This window comes from Triticum aestivum, chromosome 6B (genome assembly GCF_018294505.1).
Source record: "Triticum aestivum cultivar Chinese Spring chromosome 6B, IWGSC CS RefSeq v2.1, whole genome shotgun sequence".
Classification (NCBI taxonomy): domain Eukaryota; kingdom Viridiplantae; phylum Streptophyta; class Magnoliopsida; order Poales; family Poaceae; genus Triticum; species Triticum aestivum.
In genome coordinates, this window is record NC_057810.1 from 694,951,598 (window position 1) to 694,974,766 (window position 23,169).

The 23,169-nt window shown below is 47.3% G+C and overlaps 1 protein-coding gene across 2 annotated transcripts; it reads left to right on the forward strand.

Moving 5' to 3' along the window:
* The first annotated feature begins 17,862 nt into the window (after positions 1-17,862).
* Positions 17,863-22,334, forward strand: LOC123139416 (uncharacterized). 2 transcript variants are annotated; one of them, XM_044559223.1, is made up of 3 exons: positions 17,863-18,095; positions 18,508-18,910; positions 21,833-22,334. In XM_044559223.1, exons 1-3 carry the CDS (start codon positions 17,963-17,965, stop codon positions 22,110-22,112), a joined length of 816 nt encoding a protein of 271 aa, XP_044415158.1. In that variant the 5' UTR covers positions 17,863-17,962; the 3' UTR covers positions 22,113-22,334. The 2 variants fall into 2 exon arrangements, with proteins under 2 accessions (XP_044415158.1, XP_044415159.1); XM_044559224.1 differs by having other exon boundaries at positions 21,838-22,334.
* The last annotated feature ends 835 nt before the right edge of the window (positions 22,335-23,169 follow it).

Below are 23,169 nucleotides of genomic sequence, written 5' to 3' on the forward strand. Positions count from 1 at the left end.
CATCAAGAAACACCAAGCCGTGTGCCGACAACCCCGTCCCCTCTAGTTTAACCTCCGTCGAAGTTTCCATAGTGCTTAGGCGAAGCCCTGTGGAGATTGTTCTTCACCAACACCGTCACCACGCCGTCGTGCTGCCGGAACTCATCTACTACTCCGCCCGTCTTGCTGGATCGAGAAGGTGAGGACGTCATCGAGCTAAACATGTGCAGAACTCGAAGGTGCCATGCGTTCAGTACTTGGATCGGTCGGATCGTGAAGACGTATGACTACATCAACCGCGTTGATAAACGCTTCCGCTTAGCGATTTTCAAGGGTATGAAGATACACTCCCCCTCTCGTTGCTATGCATCACCATGATCTTGCGTGTGCGTAGGATTTTTTTTGAAATTACTACGTTCCCCAACAGTGGTATCAGAGCCAGGTTTTATGCGTAGATGTTATATGCACGAGTAGAACACAAGTGAGTTATGGGCGATACAAGTCATACTTCTTACCAGCATGTCATACTTTGGTTCGGCGGTATTGTTGGATGAAGCGGCCCGGACCGACATTACGCGTACGCTTACGCGAGACTGGTTTTACCGCCGTGCTTTGCACACATGTGACTAGCGGGTGTCAGTTTCTCCAACTTTAGTTGAACCGAGTGTGGCTACGCCCGGTCCTTGAGAAGGTTAAAACAACACTAACTTGATGAACTATCATTGTGGTTTTGATGCGTAGGTAAGAACGGTTCTTGCTCAGCCCGTAGCAGCCACGTAAAATTTGCAACAACAAAGTAGAGGACGTCTAACTTGTTTTTGCAAGGCATGTTGTGATATGATATGGTCAAGACGTGATGCTATATTTTATTGTATGAGATGATCATGTTTTGTAACCGAAGTTATCGGTAACTAGCAGTAGCCATATGGTTGTCGCTTTATTGTATGAAATGCAAATGCCCTGTAATTGCTTTACTTTATTTCTAAGCGGTAGCGATAGTCGTAGAAGCAATATATGGCGTAACGACAATGATGCTACGATGGAGATCAAGGTGTCGCACCGGTGACGATGGTGATCACGACGGTGCTTCGGAGATGGAGATCACAAGCACAAGATGATGATGGCCATATCATATCACTTATATTGATTGCATGTGATGTTTATCCTTTATGCATCTTATCTTGCTTTGATTGACGGTAGCCTTTTAAGATGATCTCTCACTAATTATCAAGAAGTGTTCTCCCTGAGTATGTACCATTGCGAAAGTTCTTCGTGCTGAGACACCACGTGATGATCGGGTGTGATAGGCTCTACATTCAAATACAACGGGTGCAAAATAGTTGCACACGCGGAATACTCAGGTTAAACTTGACGAGCCTAGCATATACAGATATGGCCTCGGAATACGGAGACCGAAAGGTCGAGCATGAATCATATAGTAGATATGATCAACATAGTGATGTTCACCATTGAAAACTACTCCATCTCACGTGATAATCGGACATGGTTTAGTTGATTTGGATCACCTGATCACTTAGATGACTAGAGAGATGTCTGTCTAAGTGGGAATTCTTAAGTAATGTGATTAATTGAACTTTAATTTATCATGAACTTAGTCCTGGTAGTATTTTGCAAATAATGTTGTAGATCAATAGCTCGCGTTGTTGCTTCCCTATGTTTTTATTTTGATATGTTCCTAGAGAAAAACTATGTTGAAAGATGTTAGTAGCAATGTTGCGGATTGGATCCGTGATCCGAGGATTATCCTCATTGCTGCATAGAAAAAATTATGTCCTTGATGCACCGCTAGGTGACAAACCTATTGCAGGAGCAGATGCGGACGTTATGAATGTTTGGCTAGCTCAATGTGATGACTACTTGATAGTTTAGTGCACCATGCTTAACAGCTTAGAATCGGGACTTCAAAGACGTTTTGAACGTCATGAACCATATAAGATGTTCCATGAGTTGAAGTTAATATTTCAAGCAAATACCCGAGTTGAGAGATATGAAATCTCCAACAAGTTCTATAGCTAAAAGATGGAGGAGAAATTGCTCAACTAGTGAGCATGTGCTCAGATTGTTTGGGTACTACAATCACTTGAATCAAGTGGGAGTTAATCTTCCAGATAAGATAGTGATTGACAGAGTTCTCTAGTCACCATCACCAAGTTAATAGAACTTCGTGATGAACTATAGTATGCAAGGGATGACGAAAACGATTCCCGAGCTCTTTGTGATGGTGAAATTAACGAAGGTAGAAATCAAGAAAGAACATCAAGTGTTGATGATTGACAAGACCACTAGTTTCAAGAAAAGGGCAAAGGGAAAGAAAGGGAACTTCAAGTAGAATGGCAAGCAAGTGGTCACTCCCGTGAAGAAGCCCAAAGATGGACCAAAGCCAGAAACTGGGTGCTTACACTACAAAGGAAATGATCACTGGAAACGGGAATGCCCTGAATATTTGGTGGATAAGTAGGATGGCAAAGTGAACAAGGGTATATTTGTTATACAAGTTATTGATGTGTACCTTACTAGTGTTTATAGTAGCCCCTAGGTATTTGATACTTGTTCCGTTGCTAAATATTAGTACCTCGAAACAGGAGTTACAGAATAAAAATAGACTAGTTGAGGGTGAAGTGACGATGTGTGTTGGAAGTGGTTCCAAGATTGATATGATCATCATTGCACACTCCCTATACTTTCGAGATTAGTGTTAAACCTAAATAAATGTTATTTGGCGTTTGCGTTGAGCATGAATATGATTTGATCATGTTTATTGCAATATGGTTATTCATTTAAAGTCAGAGAATAATTGTTGTTCTGTTTACATGAATAAAACCTTCGATGGTCATACACCCAATGAAAATAGTTTGTTGGATCTCGATCATAGTGATACATATATTCATAATATTGAAGTCAAAAAGATGCAAAGTTAATAATGATAGTGCAACTTATTTGTGGCACTGCCGTTTAGGTCATATTGGTGTAAAGCGCATGAAGAAACTCCAAGCTGATGGAATTTTTGAATCACTAGATTATGAATCACTTGATGCTTGCGAACCGTGCCTTATGGGCAAGATGACTAAGACTCCATTCTCTGGAACAATGGAGCGAGCAACAGACTTATTGGAAATAATACATACTGATCTATGCGATCCAATGAGTGTTGAGGCTCGCGGCGGGTATCGTTATTTTCTGACCTTCACAAAATGATTTGAGCAGATATGGGTATATCTACTTGATAAAACATAAGTCTGAAACGTTTGAAAAGTTCAAAGAATTTCAGAGTGAAGTGGAAAATCATCGTAACAAGAAAATAAAGTTTCTACGATCTGATTGTGGAGGAGAATATTTGAGTTACAAGTTTGGCCTTCATTTGAAACAATGCAGAATAGTTTCGCAACTCACGCCATCCAGAACACAGAGTGTGTCCGAACGTTGTAACCGCACTTTATTTGATATGGTGCGATCTATGATGTCTCTTATCGGTTTACCACAATCGTTTTGGGGTTATGCATTAGAGACAGCTGCATTCACATTAAATAGGGCACCATCTAAATCTATTGAGACGACACCGTATGAACTATGGTTTAGCAGTAAACCTAAGCCGTCGTTTCTTAAAGTTTGGAGTTGCGATGCTTATATGAAAAAGGTTTTCAACCTGATAAGCTCGAACCCAAATCAGAGAAGTGCGTCTTCATAGAATACCCAAAGGAAACTGTTGGGTACACCTTCTATCACAGATCTGAAGGAAAAACATTTGTTGCTAAGAATGGATCCTTTCTAGAGAAGGAGTTTCTCTCGAAAGAAGTGAGTGGGAGGAAAGTAGAACTTGATGAGGTAATTGTACCTTCTCCCAAATTGGAAAGTTGTTCATCACAGAAATCAGTTCTAGTGATTGCTACACCGATTAGCGAGGAAGCTAATGATGATGATCATGAAACTTCAAATCAAGTTACTACAGAACCTCGTAGGTATTCCAGAGTACGGTCCGCGCCAGTGTGGTACGGTAATCCTATTCTGGAAGTCATGTTACTAGACCATGAGGAAGCGATGATGAGCCCAGATTCCGCAAAATGGTTTGAGGCCATGAAATCTGAGATGGGATCCATGTATGAGAACAAAGTATGGACTTTGATTGACTTGCCCGATGATCGGTGAGTCATTAAGAATAAATGGATCTTCAAGAGGAAGACGGACGCTGATAGTAGTATTACTATCTACAAAGCTCGACTTGTCGCAATTTTTTTTGACAAGTTCAAGGTGTTGAATATGATGAGATTTTCTCACTCGTATCGATGCTTAAGTCTGTCCGAATCATGTTAGCAATTGCCACATTTTATGAAATCTGGCAAATGGATGTCAAAACTGCATTCCTTATTGGATTTATTAAAGAAGAGTTGCATATGATGCAACCAGAAGGTTTTGTCATTCCTAAAGATGCTAACAAAATGTGCAAGCTCCAGCGATCCATCTATGGACTGGTGCAAATCATCTCAGAGTTGGAATATATGCTTTGATAAGTTGATCAAAGCATATAGTTTTATACAGACTTGCGGTGAAGCCTGTATTTACAATAAAGTGAGTGGGAGCACTACCGCCTTTCTGATAAATATATGTGAGTAACATATTATTGATCAGAAATGATGTAGAGTTTTTCTGGAAAGCATAAAGGAGTATTTGAAAGGAGTTCTTTAAAAAGAAAGACCTCGGTGAAGTTGCTTACACATTGAGCATCAAGACCTATAGAGATAGATCAAGATGCTTGATAAGATTTTTCAATGAGTACATACCTTGACAAGATTTTGAAGTAGTTCAAAATGGAACAGTCAAAGAAAGAGTTCTTGCCTGTGTTGCAAGGTGTGAAGTTGAGTAAGACTCAAAACCCGACCATGGCAGAAAATAGAAAGAGAATGAAAAGTCATTCCCTATGCCTCAGTCATAGGTTCTATAAAGTATGCTATGTTGTGTACCAGACCTATTGTATACCTTGCTCTGAGTTTGGCAAAGGAATACAATTTTGATCTAAGAGTAGATCACTGGACAGCGGTCAAGAATATCCTTAGTGAGGACTAAGGAGATGTTTCTCGATTATGGAGGTGATAAAAGTGTTCGTCGTAAAGAGTTACATCGATGCAAGCTTTTACACCAATCCAAATGACTCTAAGTCTCAATCTGGATACATATTGAAAGTGGGAGCAATTAGCTAGAGTAGCTCCGTGCAGAGCATTGTAGACATAGAATATTTGCAAAATACATACGGCTCTGAATGTGACAGACCCGTTGACTAAACTTCTCTCACAAGAAAAACATGATCATACCTTAGTACTCTTTGGGTGTTAATCACATAGCGATGTGAACTAGATTATTGACTCTAGTAAACCCTTTTGGGTGTTTGAGGGAGTCTTGGATTAGGGGGTGTCCGGATGGCCGGACTAAGACCTTTGGCCGGACTTCCGGACTATGAAGATACAATATTGAAGACTCCGTCCCGTGTCCGGATGGGACTTTCCTTGGCGTGGAAGGCAAGCTTTGCGATACGATATGAAGATCTCCTCCCATTGTAACCGACTCTGTGTAACCCTAGCCCTCTCCGGTGTCTATATAAACCGAAGAGTTTTAGTCCGTAGGACGAACAACAATCATACCATAGGCTAGCTTCTAGGGTTTAGCCACTCCGATCTCGTGGTAGATCTACTCTTGTACTACCCATATCATCAATATTAATCAAGCAGGAGTAGGGTTTTACCTCCATCGAGAGGGCCCGAACCTGGGTAAAAACATCATGTCCCTTGTCTCCTGTTACCATCCGCCTAGACGCACAGTTCGGGACCCCCTACCCAAGATCCGCCGGTTTTGACACCGACATTGGTGCTTTCATTGAGAGTTCCTCTATGTCGTCGCCTTTAGGCCCGATGGCTTCTTCGATCGTCAATCGCAATGCGGCCCGGGGTGAGACTTTTCTCCCCGGACAGATCTTCGTATTCGACGGCTTCGCACTGCGGGCCAACTCGTTCGGCCATCTAGAGTAGATTGAAAGCTACACCCCTGGGATCAGGTCAGGTTTGGAAGCTTGAACTACACGGCCGACATCCGCAGGGACTTGATCTTCGACGGATTCGAGCCACGACCGGGCGCGCCGCACTGTCACGATGGGCATGATTTAGCTCTGTCATCGGACAACGCCCAGGGCATCGCTCAGGTGTCCGTTCCGACCATTAGCTCGGAGCCCACTACGTCAGTCGGGGACGGACGGTTGGACGCCGCCCCGAAAACTGCAACCTCTACGGCGATAGAGCCGGACACCAGCCTAGTCCCTCGCAAGGCCCGTGACTCCAATGTGCCGAACTCCGATCCGGACTCCGTAAATCCCGCACCTCTTCCGATTAAGCCCGATTGGGCTCCAATCATGGAGTTCACCGCCGCGGACGTCTTTCAGCACTCGCCTTTCGGCAATATCCTGAATTCATTAAAGTCTCTCTCTTTGTCAGGAGAGCCCTGGCCGAACTATGGACAACACGGTTGGGATGCGGACGATGAAGAAATTCGAAGCCCACCCACCACCCACTTCGTAGCCGCTGTCGACGATTTAACCGACATGCTCGACTTCGACTCCGAAGACATCGACGGCATGGACGCTGATGAAGGAGACAATCAAGAACCAGCACCTATAGGGAACTGGAAAACCACCTCATCATATGACATATACATGGTGGACACCCCTAAAGCGGGGGATGGCGAGGAGAAAACGGAGGATGACCCCTCCAAGAAGCAACCCAAGCGCCGACGTCAGCGGCGCCGCTCTAAGTCCCGCCAAAGCAAAAACGGCGATTCCGGCACCGGAGATAACAACACGCCGGACAGTGCCGAAGACAACCCCCTCCAGCAGGACTCAGTGCAGGAGGACGAAGGAGCCAGCCCTCATGAGAGAGCGGCTGACAAAGAGGATGAGGACGACAATTACATGCCTCCCTCCGAAGACGAGGCAAGCCTCGACGACGACGAATTCGTCGTGCCAGAGGATCCCGTCAAACAAGAGCGTTTCAAACGCAGGCTCATAGCCACAACAAGCAGCCTCAAGAAAAAATAGCAGCAGCTTAGAGCTGACCAAGACTTGCTAGCCGACAGATGGACCGAAGTCCTGGCGGCCAAAGAGTATAAACTAGAACGCCCATCCAAGAGCTACCCAAAGCGCAGGCTGCTACCCCAACTTGAGGAGGAAGCAACTAAACCTACATCACCAGCGTACGATGCGCCCGATCGGCCACCCCGTGGCCGCGATAGAGAGGCCTTCAGGCCCTCAACCCAAGCCGCACCCCGACACCGCTCAAAACATACCAGAGTACGGGGAGACGCAACAGACCTGCGAGACATCTTGGATAATAAGGCAAGGCAAAAAAGATCGATCTACGGATCACATGGGCGCCCCGCTTCACGTGAAGCTAGCCATCACGCCGGACATAATAAGTCTGGCCTGGCCGAATACAACAGACCAAGCTCGTCCGAGCTGCATCGTGATATAGCCCAGTACAGGGGCGCCGCACACCCACTATGCTTCACAGACGAAGTAATGGATCACCAAATCCCCGAGGACTTTAAACCCGTAAACATCGAATCATACGATGGCACAACAGATCCTGTGGTATGGATCGAGGATTATATCCTTCATATCCACATGGCCCGTGGTGATGATCTACACGCCATCAAATACCTCCCGCTCAAGCTTAAAGGACCAGCTCGACATTGGCTTAACAACCTGCCAGCAGAGTCAATCAGTTGTTGGGAGGACCTGGAATCCGCATTCCTTGACAACTTCCAGGGCACGTATGTGCGACCACCAGGCGCCGATGACCTAAGCCACATAATCCAGCAGCCAGAGGAATCGGCCAGACAATTCTGGACACGGTTCCTAACCAAGAAAAACCAAATAGTCGATTGTCCGGACGCCTAGGCCCTTGCAGCCTTCAGGCACAACATCCGAGATGAATGGCTTGGCCGGCACCTAGGACAGGAAAATCCGAAATCCATGGCAGCCCTCACGACGCTCATGACCCGCTTCTGTGCGGGAGAAGACAACTAGCTAGCTCATAGCAATAACATAACCAAGAGCCCCGTCAATTCGGATACCAAGGATAACAACGGCAGGTCACGTCGCAACAAGCATAAGTGCCACATTAACGGTGACAATACTGAAGATACGATAGTCAATGCCGGATTCAGAGGCTCTAAACCCGGTCAGCGGAAGAAGCCATTCAAAAGAAACCCTCCGGGCCCATCCAACTTAGACCGGATACTCGACCGCTCGTGCTAGATACACGGCACCCCCGAACAGCCAGCAAACCACACCAACAGGGACTGTTGGGTGTTCAAGCAGGCAGGCAAGTTAAGCGCCGAAACCAGAGACAAGGGGCTACATAGCGATGACGAGGAGGGGCCTCGGCCGCCGAACAACAAAGGACAGAAGGGATTTCCCCCGCAAGTTCGGACGGTGAACATGATATACGCAACCCACATCCCAAAAAGGGAGCGGAAGCATGCTCTCAAGGACGTCTATGCGTTGGAGCCAGTCGCCCCAAAGTTTAACCCATGGTCCTCCTGCCCGATCACCTTCGATCGAAGGGACCATCCCACCAGCATCCGTCACGGCGGATTCGCCGCACTAGTCCTAGACCCAATTATCGACGGATTTCACCTTACCAGAGTCCTAATGGACGGCGGCAGTAGCCTGAACCTGCTTTACTAGGATACAATGCGAAAAATGGGCATCGATCCCTCAAGGATTAAACCCACAAAGACAACCTTCAAGGGTGTCATACCAGGTATAGAGGCCAGCTGTACAGGCTTGGTTACACTTGAAGTGGTCTTCGGATCCCCGGATAACTTCCGGAGCGAGGAGTTAATCTTCGACATAGTCCCATTCCGCAGCGGCTATCACGTCCTGCTTGGATGAACCGCATTTGCAAAGTTCAATGCAGTGCCGCACTATGCATATCTCAAGCTCAAGATGCCAGGACCTCGCGGAGTCATCACGGTAAACGGAAACACCGAACACTCTCTCCGAACAGAGGAGCACACGGCGGCCCTGGCGGCGGAAGTACAGAGTAGCCTTTCAAGGCAGTTCTCCAATCTAGGCGTCAAACGTCCGGACAACGTCAAGCGAGCCCGAAGTAACCTCCAACAAATCCAGCTGGCACGTTCTGACCCCAGCCCCCGCCAAACGGCGATACTGGTACCACGCGTACATAACTACGCCTTAGAGATACCATGGGCATAAGGGGAGGGGCACAACAACGGCACGCCCAGAAGGCGGCTCAACCGCACTAAGGGGCTTCCTATTTCGCCGTTTTCCTTTTTACACACTTTCAGGACCCAACTATTCGGAAGGCCTGTCCGGCAATACACTCGCCGAACCAATGATGCAACAGCAGGGAGGGAGCAAGCCACGTCAAAAGTCCAGGTGGTCTCTAAAACGAGTTTAATACCTGTTTTACTTACAATCCCGCAGCTTGCCCCTGGAGGGGAATATGTCAAATACTCCCATCTCTTGCTTACCGCACTTCTTGTATCGTTCTGCTTTCGCAGCAGCCCTTTTTTAATAAAGAATATATAGCTCTTACCTATTATTGTACTTATCTATTTTTATATACAAATATGTTCAGTCATGACATTCTGCAACCGTACACTTTGGTGCGGACAAATACACCAGGGGCTTACAACACCCCATAACATGGTGTGAGAAGACCGAACACTCTCACGAGTGCGGCACCCCGAACTTATAGCACTATATGCATCGGCTCCGAATCATGTCTTTGGTCAATAGTTGGGTTTGCCCGGCTCCCATGTTTTGGTACCTTACGTTCCGCATTGTTGGCTAAGGTAGCGCTGGGAGAACTACTGCGATTGTGCCCCAGTTGATCTGGGTTAACACCTCAGTAGAGAAAGCTAAAACTGACTATCATGATAGTGCGAGAGACCGGTCGCTGTTCGCGAGGTTTCTTCGAGTCCTTAAAGACTTATGCTGCTTCGAGCGAGGAACCGGACTTATCCAGCCTAGGCGTGGATAGCGCCCCGAACTCGGTCTTCCGAATACTAGGGGCTTCGCCGAAATTTAAAATTATAGAATTCTATGGCTAAGTGAGAGTGATAAAGCATTATAAGTCCGACGGCCTGGTTCGTTGTGTTGAACGCCTCCCTAGATGGACCCAAGAATGGGAACAAGAGCGCTCAGGTTTATCCCGAACCCCCCAGCACTCGTGGCATGGGGGTCGAAGCCGACGACTTGCATCTCTCAGATTTGATAAACGGCCGCACAGAAGGTAATATTTTAAATTAACAAGCGTTGCTTAACGCATATGAACAAAGCTTCAGCGTACAGGATAACAAATGCGAGTCTACTCAAAAATTACATCTTTGGAGCACTCATCCGCTATACGGCGGGCACCCTTCAGAACGCCATTATAATACATCTCGGGCGTACAATACTCCTTGCCCGGCGGTGGCGCATCCGTCAACAGCCTCTCCACATCTAGCTTGCCCCAGTGCACCTTAGCACGGGCAAGGGCCCGACGGGCACCTTCAATACAAACGGAGTCCTTGATGACCTCAATCCACGGACACGCGTCCACCAGCCGCCGCACCAGACCGAAGTAGCTCCCAGGCATGACTTCTCCAGGCCACAGCCGAGCTATGAGGCCCTTCATGGCCTGTTCGGCCACCTTGTGGAGCTCGACCAGCTACTTCAGCTGGTCGCTCAGGGGCACCGGATGTTCGGTCTCAGCATACTGAGACCAGAACACTTTCTCTGTCGAGCTCCCCTCTTCGGCTCGGTAGTATGTGGCGATATCAGACACACTACGAGGCAGATCGGCGAACGCTCCTGGAGAGCGGATTCGAGTAAGTAGCAGATAATTAACTTTTATATTCTTGCTTTGCATAAAAAATGCCTTACCCGCCGCTATCTTCTTCATCGCCTCGATCTCCTGAAGGGCCTTCTGGGCTTCGGCCTTAGCGGTCTTGGCACTCTCAAGAGCCAAGGCAAGCTCGGACTCTCGAGTCTTCGAGTCACGCTCCAAACTCTCGTGTTTTTCCACGAGAGCCTGGAGCTCTTGCCGCACCTCCGCCACCCGCGCCTCCTGCTTCTCTCGCTCGGTGCGCTCCAAGGCCGCACTCTTCTCGGCCTTGGAGACCGCCTCTTTCAGGGTCGCCACCTCGTTCGTGGCTCCTGCAACATTAACGTTGGTCCTGTTATTATCTTGCAACCAAGTATTTATATATACATTTACAGGAGGTACTATGTACCCTCTTTATCCTCGAGCTGCTTCTTGGCACGGCCGAGCTCTCTCTCGGACTGCTCGAGGCTTTCCTTCAATGCATTGACCTCCACAGTCAGTGCGGCAGAGGTCAGCAGCGCAGCCTGCATTCCCATAGTGGCATATTTGTATTAGACTCCTGCGTATATCTTTTTAGATCCTCAGCTCGGCTTTTCTTTCCGAACACCGAACTGAGCATCAGGGGCTACTATCTATGCAGTAATATTTTATATATATATATATATATATATATATATATATATATGTTTTTGAACACATACCTCAAAGCCCGTTAACAGGCTTGTACAGGCTTCCGTCAGCCCGCTCTTAGCGGACTGAACCTTCTGAATCACCGCACTCATAACAGTGCGGTGTTCCTCGTCGATGGAGGCGCCGTTAAGCACCTCCAGCAAATTGTCCGGCGCCTCCGGATGGACGGAAGTCGCCGGCATCGCAGGCTTGCCCTTCTTATGAAGGCGCCGCCTGTCAGACTCTGGAACCGCTGATGGTTCCAGAGCAGTGTCCGGCTCGGGGCCGGACTTAGATCCACCCGGGGCTTTACCCCCTTTGGGCCCAGAGTCCGGAAGGTCGCCTTGTGGCGCCTCCGGGACCACCTCCTCCTGGTGTTGTCCCCTATGGGACTCCACCTCAACATCGTCTGTAGGGAGAGGGGAGGAGGCCGTCGGAAGTGAAGCGCTATTCATGTCCGACGAATTCAGAGAGCCGCTCGACGAATCGCCAAGCTGAGCTCTGGGCGGACTGCATGATTAGATTCGGCATTAGAAGCTATTGAATAATAAAGGAGTGCAATAAGTCATTCGGGTGGCCGGACACTTACGATTTTGCCAGGGGCTTGACCCTGGATGGCCATTCCCCCCCGCCGTCTTCGGCGTCGGGGGCGTAGTCTGGCAGAAGGGTCTTCCCCTTCTTGGACCCTCCGGCTTCCCCAGTTGGGGCGGCCTTTCTTTTCTTTCCTCCCCCCGTTGGAGGGGGAGAGGCATCTTCTTCTTCCTCCTCCTCGTCTTCGGAGGCGGAGGGTGTGTTGGGGTTGTTGGGAAAATCCGACGCCGCCGGGCACCGGGAACTCTTTCGGGTCCCCGCGGCCTCCTCCTTGGCCTTCTTCTCCGACACCACGTGAGGTGCCGGAACCAGTATTGCTAATTGCGCGTCTGCTGGGCCTTCGGGCAAAGGAGTCGGACAGTCAAACTGTCCGGATGTCCTCTTCCAGTCTTGTCAAAGGAACGGGAGTTTAGATCCCACATAAAGTCACACTATGAAATTCGGGTATCCCGTAAGGGACTAAATGTAAGCTTACTTCGGAGGCTTGACGTTTGGCGCAGAATCCGCGATCCTCGGTGACGGGAGGGGAAACCTCGGAACTCTTGAAAAGCACCTTCCAGGCATCCTCGTGCTTCGTTTCGAAGAGCCGGGATAGAGTCTGGTGCTGGGCCGGGTCGAACCCCCACAAATTGAAGTCCCGTCGTTGACAAGGGAGGATCCGGCAGAAGAGCATGACCTAGACCATGTTGACAAGCTTGACCTTCTTGGTCACCAGGTCTCGGACGCAGGTTTGGAGTCCGGTCACTTCTTCCGGATTGCCCCAAGACAGGCCCGTCTCTTTCCAAGATGTGAGCCGGTTGGGGAAGCCGGATCAAAATTCGGGGGCTGCTGCCCACTTAGGGTCACGCGGCTCGGTGATATAAAACCACCCCGATTGCCACCCTTTGATGGTTTCCACGAAGGCACCCTCGAGCCAGGTGACGTTGGCTATCTTGCCCACCATGGCACCTCCGCATTCCGCTTGTCGGCCTTTCACAACCTTCGGCTTGACGCTGAAGATCTTCAGCCATAGGCCAAAGTGGGGCTGGATGCGGAAGAAGGCCTCACACACGACGATAAACACCGAGATATTGAGGATGAAGTTTGGGGCCAGGTCGTGGAAGTCCAGGCCATAGTAGAACATGAGCCCCCGGACGAACGGGTGAAGAGGAAAACCCAGTCCGCAGAGGAAATGGGGAAGAAAAACAACCCTCTCATGGGGCCTGGGGTGGGGATGAGTTGCCCCACATCTGGAAGCCGGTGCGCGATGTCGTTAGACAAGTATCCGGCCTTCCTCAGTTTTTTGATTTGCCCCTCCGTGATGGAGGAGGCCATCCATCTACCTCCCGCTCCGGACATGGTTGGAGAAGGTTGAGTGGGAAGTGTGGGCTTGGGCGCTGGAGCTCGAGCACGCAGGGACAGATAAGCAGAAGAGGAAGAAGGCGTGAATGGAAAGGGCGGATTCTTATCCCCTTATATGGGCGGCCAAAACTATGAGCCCCCACCGGCCTAATAAAACTCGCTTATCTCCCAAGCGCCACGGTTAATGGCGCGGTTGGGTTACCCACACCCGTATTGATGAGAATCCCGGAATAAGGGGACACGATCTCTGCTTTGACAAGACGTGCCAAGGAAACCGCCTCGCTAAACGCGCTGAGGTGGAACAATAAAATGAATAAAAGCTCGGCCGTGGCATGATGTCACGCCGCGGAATACGTCAGCAGATCCGATTAACGCAAATATTATTCTCTCTATGGTGGAATGTGGAACTTATTTTGAAGAGGCGGACACTACCCTGGTGTTCAACATCTTCTATGAAATATTCGGAGGAGGAACCCGCCTTGCAATGCCGAAGACAACTTGCGTGCCGGACTCATCGTCATTGAAGCCTGGTTCAGGGGCTACTGAGGGAGTCCTGGATTAGGGGGTGTCCGGATGGCCAGACTAAGACCTTTGGCCGGACTCCCGGACTATGAAGATACAAGATTGAAGACTCCGTCCCGTGTCCGGATGGGACTTTCCTTGGCGTGGAAGGCAAGCTTGGCGGTACGATATGAAGATCTCCTTCCATTGTAACCGACTCTGTGTAACCCTAGCCCTCTCCGGTGTCTATATAAACCGGAGAGTTTTAGTCCGTAGGACGAACAACAATCATACCATAGGCTAGCTTCTAGGGTTTAGCCACTCCGATCTCGTGGTAGATCTACTCTTGTACTACCCATATCATCAATATTAATCAAGCAGGAGTAGGGTTTTACCTCCATCGAGAGGGCCCGAACCTGGGTAAAAACATCTTGTCCCTTGCCTCCTGTTACCATCCGCCTAGACGCACAGTTCGGGACCCCCTACCCGAGATCCGCCGGTTTCGACACCGACAGTGTTGATCACATAACGATGTGAACTATGGGTATTAATCACATACAGATGTGAATATTGGTGTTAAATCACATGGCTATGTGAACTAGATTATTGACTCTAGTGCAAGTGGGAGACTGAAGGAAATATGCCCTAGAGGCAATAATAAAGTTATTGTTAATTTCCTTATTTCATGATAAATGTTTATTATTCATGCTAGAATTGTATTAGCCGGAAACATGATACATGTGTGAATACATAGACAAACTGAGTGTCACTAGTATGCCTCTACTTGACTAGCTCATTAATCAAAGATGGTTATGTTTCCTAGCCATGGACAAAGAGTTGTCATTTGATTAACGGGATCACATCATTAGAAGAATGAAGTGATTGACTTGACCCATTCCATTAGCTTAGCAATCGATCGTCTAGTATGTTGCTATTGCTTTCTTCATGACTTATACATGTTCCTATGACTATGAGATTATGCAACTCCCGTTTACCGGAGGAACACTTTGTGTGCTACCAAACGTCACAACATAACTGGGTGATTATAAAGGAGCTCTACAGGTGTCTCCGAAGGTACATGTTGGGTTGGAATATTTCGAGATTAGGATTTGTCACTCCGATTGTCGGGGAGGTATCTTTGGGCCCTCTCAGTAATGCACATCACTATAAGCCTTGCAAGAAATGTAGCTAATGAGTTAGTTACGGAATGATGCATTACATAACGAGTAAAGAGACTTGTCGGTAACGAGATTGAACTAGGTATTGAGATACCGACGATCGAATCTCGGGCAAGTAACATACCGATGACAAAGGGAACAACGTATGTTGTTATGCGGTTTGACCGATAAAGATCTTCGTAGAATATGTGGGAGCCAATATGGGCATCCAAGTCCCGCTATTGGTTATTGACCGGAAACGTGTCTCGGTCATGTCTACATAGTTCTCGAACCCGTAGGGTCCGCACGCTTAACGTTTCGTTGACGATATAGTATTATATTAGTTATGTATGTTGGTGACCGAATGTTGTTCGGAGTCCCGGATGAGATCACGGACATGATGAGGAGCTCCGGAATGGTCCGGAGGTAAAGATTCATATATTGGATGATATGGTTAGGCCAAGGGGTCAGGCCCACGGGGCTATAAGTCGGTGCAAAAGGAGTTTTGCGGAGGCCAGGGGGCCAAACGCCGGAGACCCTGGCGTCTGGCCCTGGGCCAGACGCCGAGGCCCATGGCGTCTGGGACAGACGCCAAGGATTGTGGTGTTTGGTCCTGGAGTCCGAGAAGGACTCTTGCCTTTCAGGTGAAACCGACTTTGTGGAGGCTTTTACTCCAAGTTTCGACCCCAAGGCTCAACATATAAATAGAGGGGCAGGGCTAGCACCAAAGACACATCAAGAAACACCAAGCCGTGTGCCGGCAAGCCCGTCCCCTCTAGTTTATCCTCCGTCATAGTTTCCATAGTGCTTAGGCGAAGCTCTGCGGAGATTGTTCTTCACCAACACCGTCACCACGCCGTCGTGCTGCTGGAACTCATCTACTACTTCGCCCGTCTTGCTGGATCGAGAAGGCAAGGACGCCATCGAGCTAAACGTGTGCAGAACTCGGAGGTGCCGTGTGTTCGATACTTGGATCGGTCGGATCGTGAAGACGTACGACTACATCAACTGCGTTGATAAACGCTTCCGCTTAGCGATCTTCAAGGGTATGAAGATACACTCCCCCTCTCGTTGCTATGCATCACCATGATCTTGCGTGTGCGTTGGAATTTTTTTGAAATTACTACGTTCCCCAACAGGATAGACAAGGTTGCTTCTTCGTGGATCCTTCGTGGGTGGAGCCCTCCGTGGACCCGCGCAGCCGTTACCCTTCGTGGGTTGAAGTCTCCATCAACGTGGATGTATGATAGCACCACCTATCGAAACCACGACAAAAACATTTGTGTCTCCAATTGTGTTTGCACACTCCAATCCCATCCCTTTACATTCTTGCAAGTTGCATGTTTTACTTTCCGCTGCTCATATACTCTTTGCATGCTTGCTTGTTATGTATTGTGAATGTTAAACTTGTGCCAAAACTCCACTTAAATTTAAAGAGATTAAAAACTGTAACTTTTCTCACTTAGTGTCTAATCACCCCCCTCTAGGCACCTCTTCTCGATCCTTTCACATGTCGAATATTCAAACAGGTCTTGGAGTGTGCGCCAAGTTTTCGGATGATTCCATCTTGATCGTGCCAGAGGTCGTGGCAGTCTTCGGCCATTTGTTGATGATCCATGGCTCCTCGGTCCGGCCCACCACAAAGGGGTTGACGTGGTTAGTGCCCCTTGGTTTGGGACATTGTCACCTTGGCCAGCGCAGCTTCATCCGCCATACTACTATACCACCCAGTGATGGAGCCAGAAATTGTGTATGAGGAGGGCCAATTGCTGCTAAAACAGGTTGGGGAGGGCCAAGTCATTGAAAATGGAATTTTAGTAGCAAATAGTGACTAATTTTGTCACTCTTCATATCAAATTACCAGCAAATGGCTGATGTTAGGGGGGCAGGGCCCCTACCTGTCCTTCTTGTCTCCGCCACTAACGCTACCCCACGTGATTTCGCTTGGGGTTCATGGCGCATGGGATGGCAACATTCCTGAGGCTGGCTCGTCCACCCGTGGTTGTCCCCCTGCGTGCGTTATTTTGTCCGCATGCGTCGGGCAATGTCGGTCATTGTGCTAGTTGTCGAGTGTGGGCCCAAGTGATTCTCTTTGGGTGGTGGGCTGACGGGACGTTGTGAGGTGCTTTCACCAGCTGGTCTCGTTAAAGGGGTTTGCCTACCCGAGCTCTTTTTGTCGCTGGCCCTGGACGAGGGGCGCTTATTGGGTTGCCTACTCAGCTTTTGGACCATGGAGCCTTGTGGCGGCCACCTCCTCGTCCTTGCCGGGCTCGAGGCCGCCGCCAAGATGCTCGCCGCACCATCCCGCTGCCCTCTGAGCTCACCGCCACACCCAATCTGTTGTGGTCCTCGCCATCACACACTGGCCACCGTAGCTCGCTGTTGTATTGGTCGGGATCGAGCTAATGGGGATTCCGGGGAGAGAGAAAGTGAGGGAGAGGGGAAAATACGCGACCGCTTCATTGGCGAGGGACAAAGGAAGTGATAGGTTACAGCGTTCGCTTCGGTCGGTCTTTGGAACAAACGATTCCGACGTGGCAAGTCCACGTGCATCAAGATTGGCGCGGCAGATCCAACGGCAATGGATGTGTTCCTGTGAGACCACTAAAAATCTTAGATTTTTTTTTCTGGATAGAAATCTTAGATTTTTAGCCTTCTCGAAAATGAAAGCTAAGGTTTCCTAGAAAAAGAAAATGCTAAGACGTATTCGCCGTTTCCGCATCGCGCAGCTGAACGCGTAAACTATAATGTGAAGGCTGCTTGTACAGGTGGGTTTGCGCCGAACAGAAGATTAAAAAAATCGGTGGAGACGAGCGGAGGTCGGAGGAGGCCATGATGCCGCCGGCGCTGCTAAGCTTACCGCGCTCCTCGTCGCCGTCGGTATCCCCTTCTCCTCTCTGCCCGGGCCGCCGATCCGCCGCCGTCCAGCGCCACCGCCCGTCGATCCCCTCCAAACCCGCCGCAGGTCCCTCCACCTTTCCCCTCCGATTGGAATCCTCTGTACGGCCGGGGCACTGGGTTATGCGGAGCCTAGTCGATTCGTCACCGCGTCATTCGGCATGGAAAATTCTGTATTTGCGTCTCCCAATCGAGAACTGGTATTATAGATTAGTAGTAGTGGTGGGTTCTAGGTTGGCCAAATTGGGCATTTGGCTTTGTCGTGTGGCTGTTGCCAATCCCCTGTTCCACCGCAAACTGAACCTAATTCGAGGAATCCAACCTACTAGTTTGCCCATTTAGCATGTTATATATTGTTCGCATACGATGTGGCCGCAGATTAAATCTTTGTAAGATGCATTTTTGTGTGTGAACATCACTACAGATGGTTGCCAGTTATGTCTCCTTTTGACATATTTGGCTTCCATGGTTATTTTCAGGAATATGCTATGCTAGTCAAGCGGTTGAATTGTTGCCATCTTTGTACCCGGGGACGGGCGTCGTCGTCCGAGACGCAAAGCTGGAGGACTGTTGGGAAGTAGCAGACACTCACTGCAGCTCCTTCTTCCCTGGTTACAAATTCCCGTTAGACCTTGTTCTACGGCTTGATCGTTACATCGCTCTCCTATCCGGCTTTTCAGTTCCGCCAGGCTGCACGAGAAGTTGCCTTGTTGCAGTTAACCCCACTGCAGCTAACAGTGCTATCAGTATCGAATGTGGAGATTTAAGAGACGCCGAATTTCATGGGAAATACGGTCTCAGTAAAGGCTCTGTAGCTGGCATTCTTACGGTCGACACAGTGGCAGACTTCCTTCCAAGAAGGGGACGTCTCAAGCAGAGAAGGTACATCATTATTTTCTTGGAGTTTAAATAAGCAAGTTTTTTCTCTAACTTCTAGTAGTTACTGAATTTTTGTTAGACAAAGAGGTGCAGCTGTAAGCTATAATTGTTCCTATAGACCCATATTATCGATACCATTTGTTTATTCCTTGTGATTTCAATGCTTTCACTTACTCTTTCATGGCTACTTATTTTATCATTTCTACTTGTATGCATTGCTATTTACTCCGACTTTGTTTTCTTGACATTGTTGTTCCATATGCTTGATATCCTTGAGTCCTCCACCCAAGTCATTGATGTTCTGTATCTATGCATTTCAAATGTTTGATCTGTCACACCAATAACATGTTTGAGTCAAGAATTAAATTTTATAGCACAAAGGTAATAATAACATCGTATGCCAAAAACAGAAATTGGTTGTCCTGATCGCTAATAGCAGATGTGAGGAAATACCTGAACAGAGATCGGGTTTGCCAGAAGATGAAATCTAGTAGTTCTTTACTACATGTAGAGCAATATCAGCCAAACCAAAATTCAGAGGTTCTACTTTAGCTTACCTAATTGTGGCAGATGATTAGAAGCATATGAGATAACAATATGTACTCCCTCCGTTCTGAATTACTTGTCTTGGATTTGTCTAGATACAGATGTATCTAGACTCATTTTAGTGTCAGATACCTCCGTATCTAGACAAATCCAAGACAAGTAATTCAGAACGGAGGGAGTAGTTGACTAGCACTGAAACTGTAGTACTATTTTTCGCCAAAACAGAAATAGCCTGGGGAACCATTTTCGAGGGTTTTGCTCGAAACAAATGGACGCCAGGTTTCCTTTCACTCTAAAACAAATATAAATCTCCTTGGCTCAAAATAGTGACTCAGGGCAACAATTTTCTGTAACCCACTGGAGATGAGGAAAATATTACCCTGACTATGGCGTTTAAGGCACCTTTGAAATGATAACGAACAAATAAAGCCATTACTGATTCTAATCCAACTTGGGATGGAGAGTCCAACATTCGTAAGGATATGTAGCATGAAATGTTTATAGAACTGACTCGCAAAACCAATGATACTTTTTTTGTATAGAACTCCTTAACTCAACCTTTGGAGATGGCCTGTCCCTTGCAATTGAAAAAAAGCTGACCCGGCCATGCTAACAGACTGGGCTAACTTTGTGTGGCCATGTTGCTATTTTGCTGGTGCATGCCATGACTTCGCAAACAGAAGTTCATCACCCTCTCACTGTCTTGATTTTATGGGAATCCATCTGGTGAACCTACACAACTCATAGAGTAGATTAATCACAAACAATGCAGTCTCAAACATAATTACCTAGAATGTGGTGTGCCATGTGTTCCAGAATTGCATAGTCGATTTAGTCATTATAATTTAGCAGGATAGACACCTCATCAGACTACGATGTGCTCTGCAATTTCCTCTATGTTACTAATTTTGTAAATGTGCAACCTTTTTGTGTAGTTCTGATGGCTCATGTCATTCTGAACTGTATGTTGCTCTTCAGTTTCTCAAAAACAAAATATGTTCCATCTTTCCCGATGTTTCTACATGACCTGTTCTGCTTCCTTTATAGTTATGTATTAATGTGGGATCTGGGGACTCCAAAACATTCTTTTAGTTTCTTCATCTTTCTTTTGATGCTTGACTTAGAACCCAAAAAAATTATAGTCATCTAGAGCTAGACAAGCACAACTTCGCATGCACCATGCTTTCCTGCCTTGGCAGTCCAGTCTGCATTGGCCTAGACTCCCAAGTTGAATATCATAGTTCCAGATGACCCTTTTCATTACCCCAAATAAACAACATGGTTCGACTAGAATTTGGACCTATAACTGTTACCTAGTTTTACTTGTACAAGATGAAAACATCGTTACACGTATAAGATGCCAGAACTCAACCCACCTTTTAAACAAAATGCTATGCCCAGCCCACTTAATGGCTGAACACATTAGAGGTTCATTGTTGCTTAATTGAAGAATTTAAGGTTCATTGTTGCTTAATTCCAGAATTCAAGGCTCATTATTGCTTACTTCAAGAAATTATATGTGAACAGTGTTAGATTTTAAATTTCAGCTGGATTAAGACAAGAGGTGGAGTAAAAGTTTGTGCATTATTTACTTTGATCTTTTTCATACAAACTAATATGTTTAGAAAATAAACATTCATGCATGACTCATCAGAAGTATGACAAAAATTTAGGAAGAGCTTCCTGCTTAATTTAAAATGATATGCAAACCTCTTGCTTGTTCTTTAGAATAAAAATATAGCACAAGCTTCATTTGTTTCTAGTGCAGCTTTTTATCTCGTTGGAAGTCCATTCAACCTTGCCAATCCTTGTTAAACAGTACCATGCTTAGATACTACTACATCATACTTCCCTTTTTTCCGTTCCATCTAGTATCTAGGTTTACTTTATGGTTAGGTTTTGTTGCAATGTCAATTTCCTAATATGTTCTACTTTATAGCTACTGATGGCAAATATAGGCCCCTTTCCTGCATAAAGTTGGATAAATGTGAAATAATAGGGGGGGGGGGACCTTTGCTTCACGAACGGAAGTTCGAGGGCATGGCAGCTCTTCAGAGATCTGAGTGTCTGACAGAATTAGTTGAGCCTCCTCATTCCAAAATACCCCGTCCACAAGGAAACTTTCAGTCTGATCATTGCTGTAATCCAAATGGATCTGTTGGCATGTAACATGTAGGGTATACGGTTATTTGGTTGGATACAATGCATACGTAGTATGCATGTAGTGGTAACTGTTAAAAGCTTTTTCACGCACATCACTCTGTACGAGATGCTAAATACATGACCTTATTGCACATCAGTTTTTTTTTCTAGCCATGTACATACAGGTAGTTTATCCCCTTTAAAATTCATTCAAGTTCCTTCCCAATTTATATGCAGAACAGGAATTGCATACATAGCAAACGTCGCGGTTCGAAAGGAGGAACGTCGGAAAGGGATTGCCAAAATGCTCGTCGCGGAAGCCGAGGAGCGAGCAAGGAGCTGGGGATGCCGGTCAGTGGCCTTGCACTGCGATGTAAGTAACCTCGCCGCACTGCGGCTGTACAAAAGCCAAGGTTACAAAAGCATCCGTGTACCAGAAGACGCCAAGTGGCCAGCACCCAAGATAGATCAAACAGTGCGATACGAGTTCATGATGAAGCTAGTGCCCAAGAGCTAAGCTGTATAGTTTCAGAGTCATCAGATCACGCAAATTGTGATTACGTAGATACCACACAGATGATAAATAGATACCGCAGCAGTACAGAGACACCCCGGTCACGGCCACAGCCCTTCTGGTGTATAGCAGCTGTTGTATAGTGGAGGGTACATTGTATATCATAATAACAGCTACAGTGTATTTGTTTCGAAATGGCAGTAAGGATGTCCACTTGCCCAGGCATTGTTTGCTTCAGATGAACTGACCCGGAACTCCTGACAAGTTATCTGCGGAGCAAAACAAAAGCGTACAGCCTCCATGCTTCTCCATTGTTGCCATATCTCATATGCATGAGTTCCTTGTTTTTCAGGCACAGGCAGAGGTTGTTCAGTTAAGCGACTCTCTATTGCCCTTTTTTAGCTGAAAATGTTAAGATTCTGCCAGGAAAGAATCACAGATTCGGAATGCAATGCAATGGTTGTGCTGGTCGGTTCAAATATGTATATGTCTCTGCTTCTCATGGAGTTTAAAGGTATGATCTAGACACCTCGGTGCACCGTGCATCTGTTCCGCATAAATTTTCAACCTGCTACTTGATTTTTCTCATGCAGCGAGACAAATACTTGGAATCCTGGGGAAAAAAGGTGCACCCTGGGACTGATGCATGTCAACAGAGAGGGTGGCAGTACTATCACTAGCTGGTGTGGTGGCCTCTTTAATCTTTATGATGTTCTTGACACCAACCAGGTACGTTACGTAACGGACGCCTTTTTTTCCCCATCCGAACCGTATGGTTGTTGGAGCATTGCTGCTGCTGATGTGTGTTGTTTGTGCAGTAGAGCCTGCAGCTGATTCCGTTGAGGGGGGAGATGGGGCAGAGATTGTGCTGTTGGGTGGGTGGGGTGGGGGAGGAGGGAAAGGGGGGGAAGGTGATGAGGATTCAGGATGGAACTGAAGAACATGTCACATGGGACGCATGCACGCACCGTCCTGGAAGCAAGGAAGAGGCCCTCAGCTCACTTGGCCATGATCATCATCGTCTCCACACCAGCACAGCAGGTGAGATGGGATGAGATGG

Excerpts from the sequence above, each read along its gene's own strand:
- LOC123139416 (XM_044559223.1), top strand. The coding sequence starts at position 17,963 with ATGATGCCGCCGGCGCTGCTAAGCTTACCGCGCTCCTCGTCGCCGTCG. Across the intron at positions 18,096-18,507 it reads CCCCTCCAAACCCGCCGCAG|GAATATGCTATGCTAGTCAA; the intron begins GTCCCTCCACCT and ends GGTTATTTTCAG. Across the intron at positions 18,911-21,832 it reads GGACGTCTCAAGCAGAGAAG|AACAGGAATTGCATACATAG; the intron begins GTACATCATTAT and ends ATTTATATGCAG.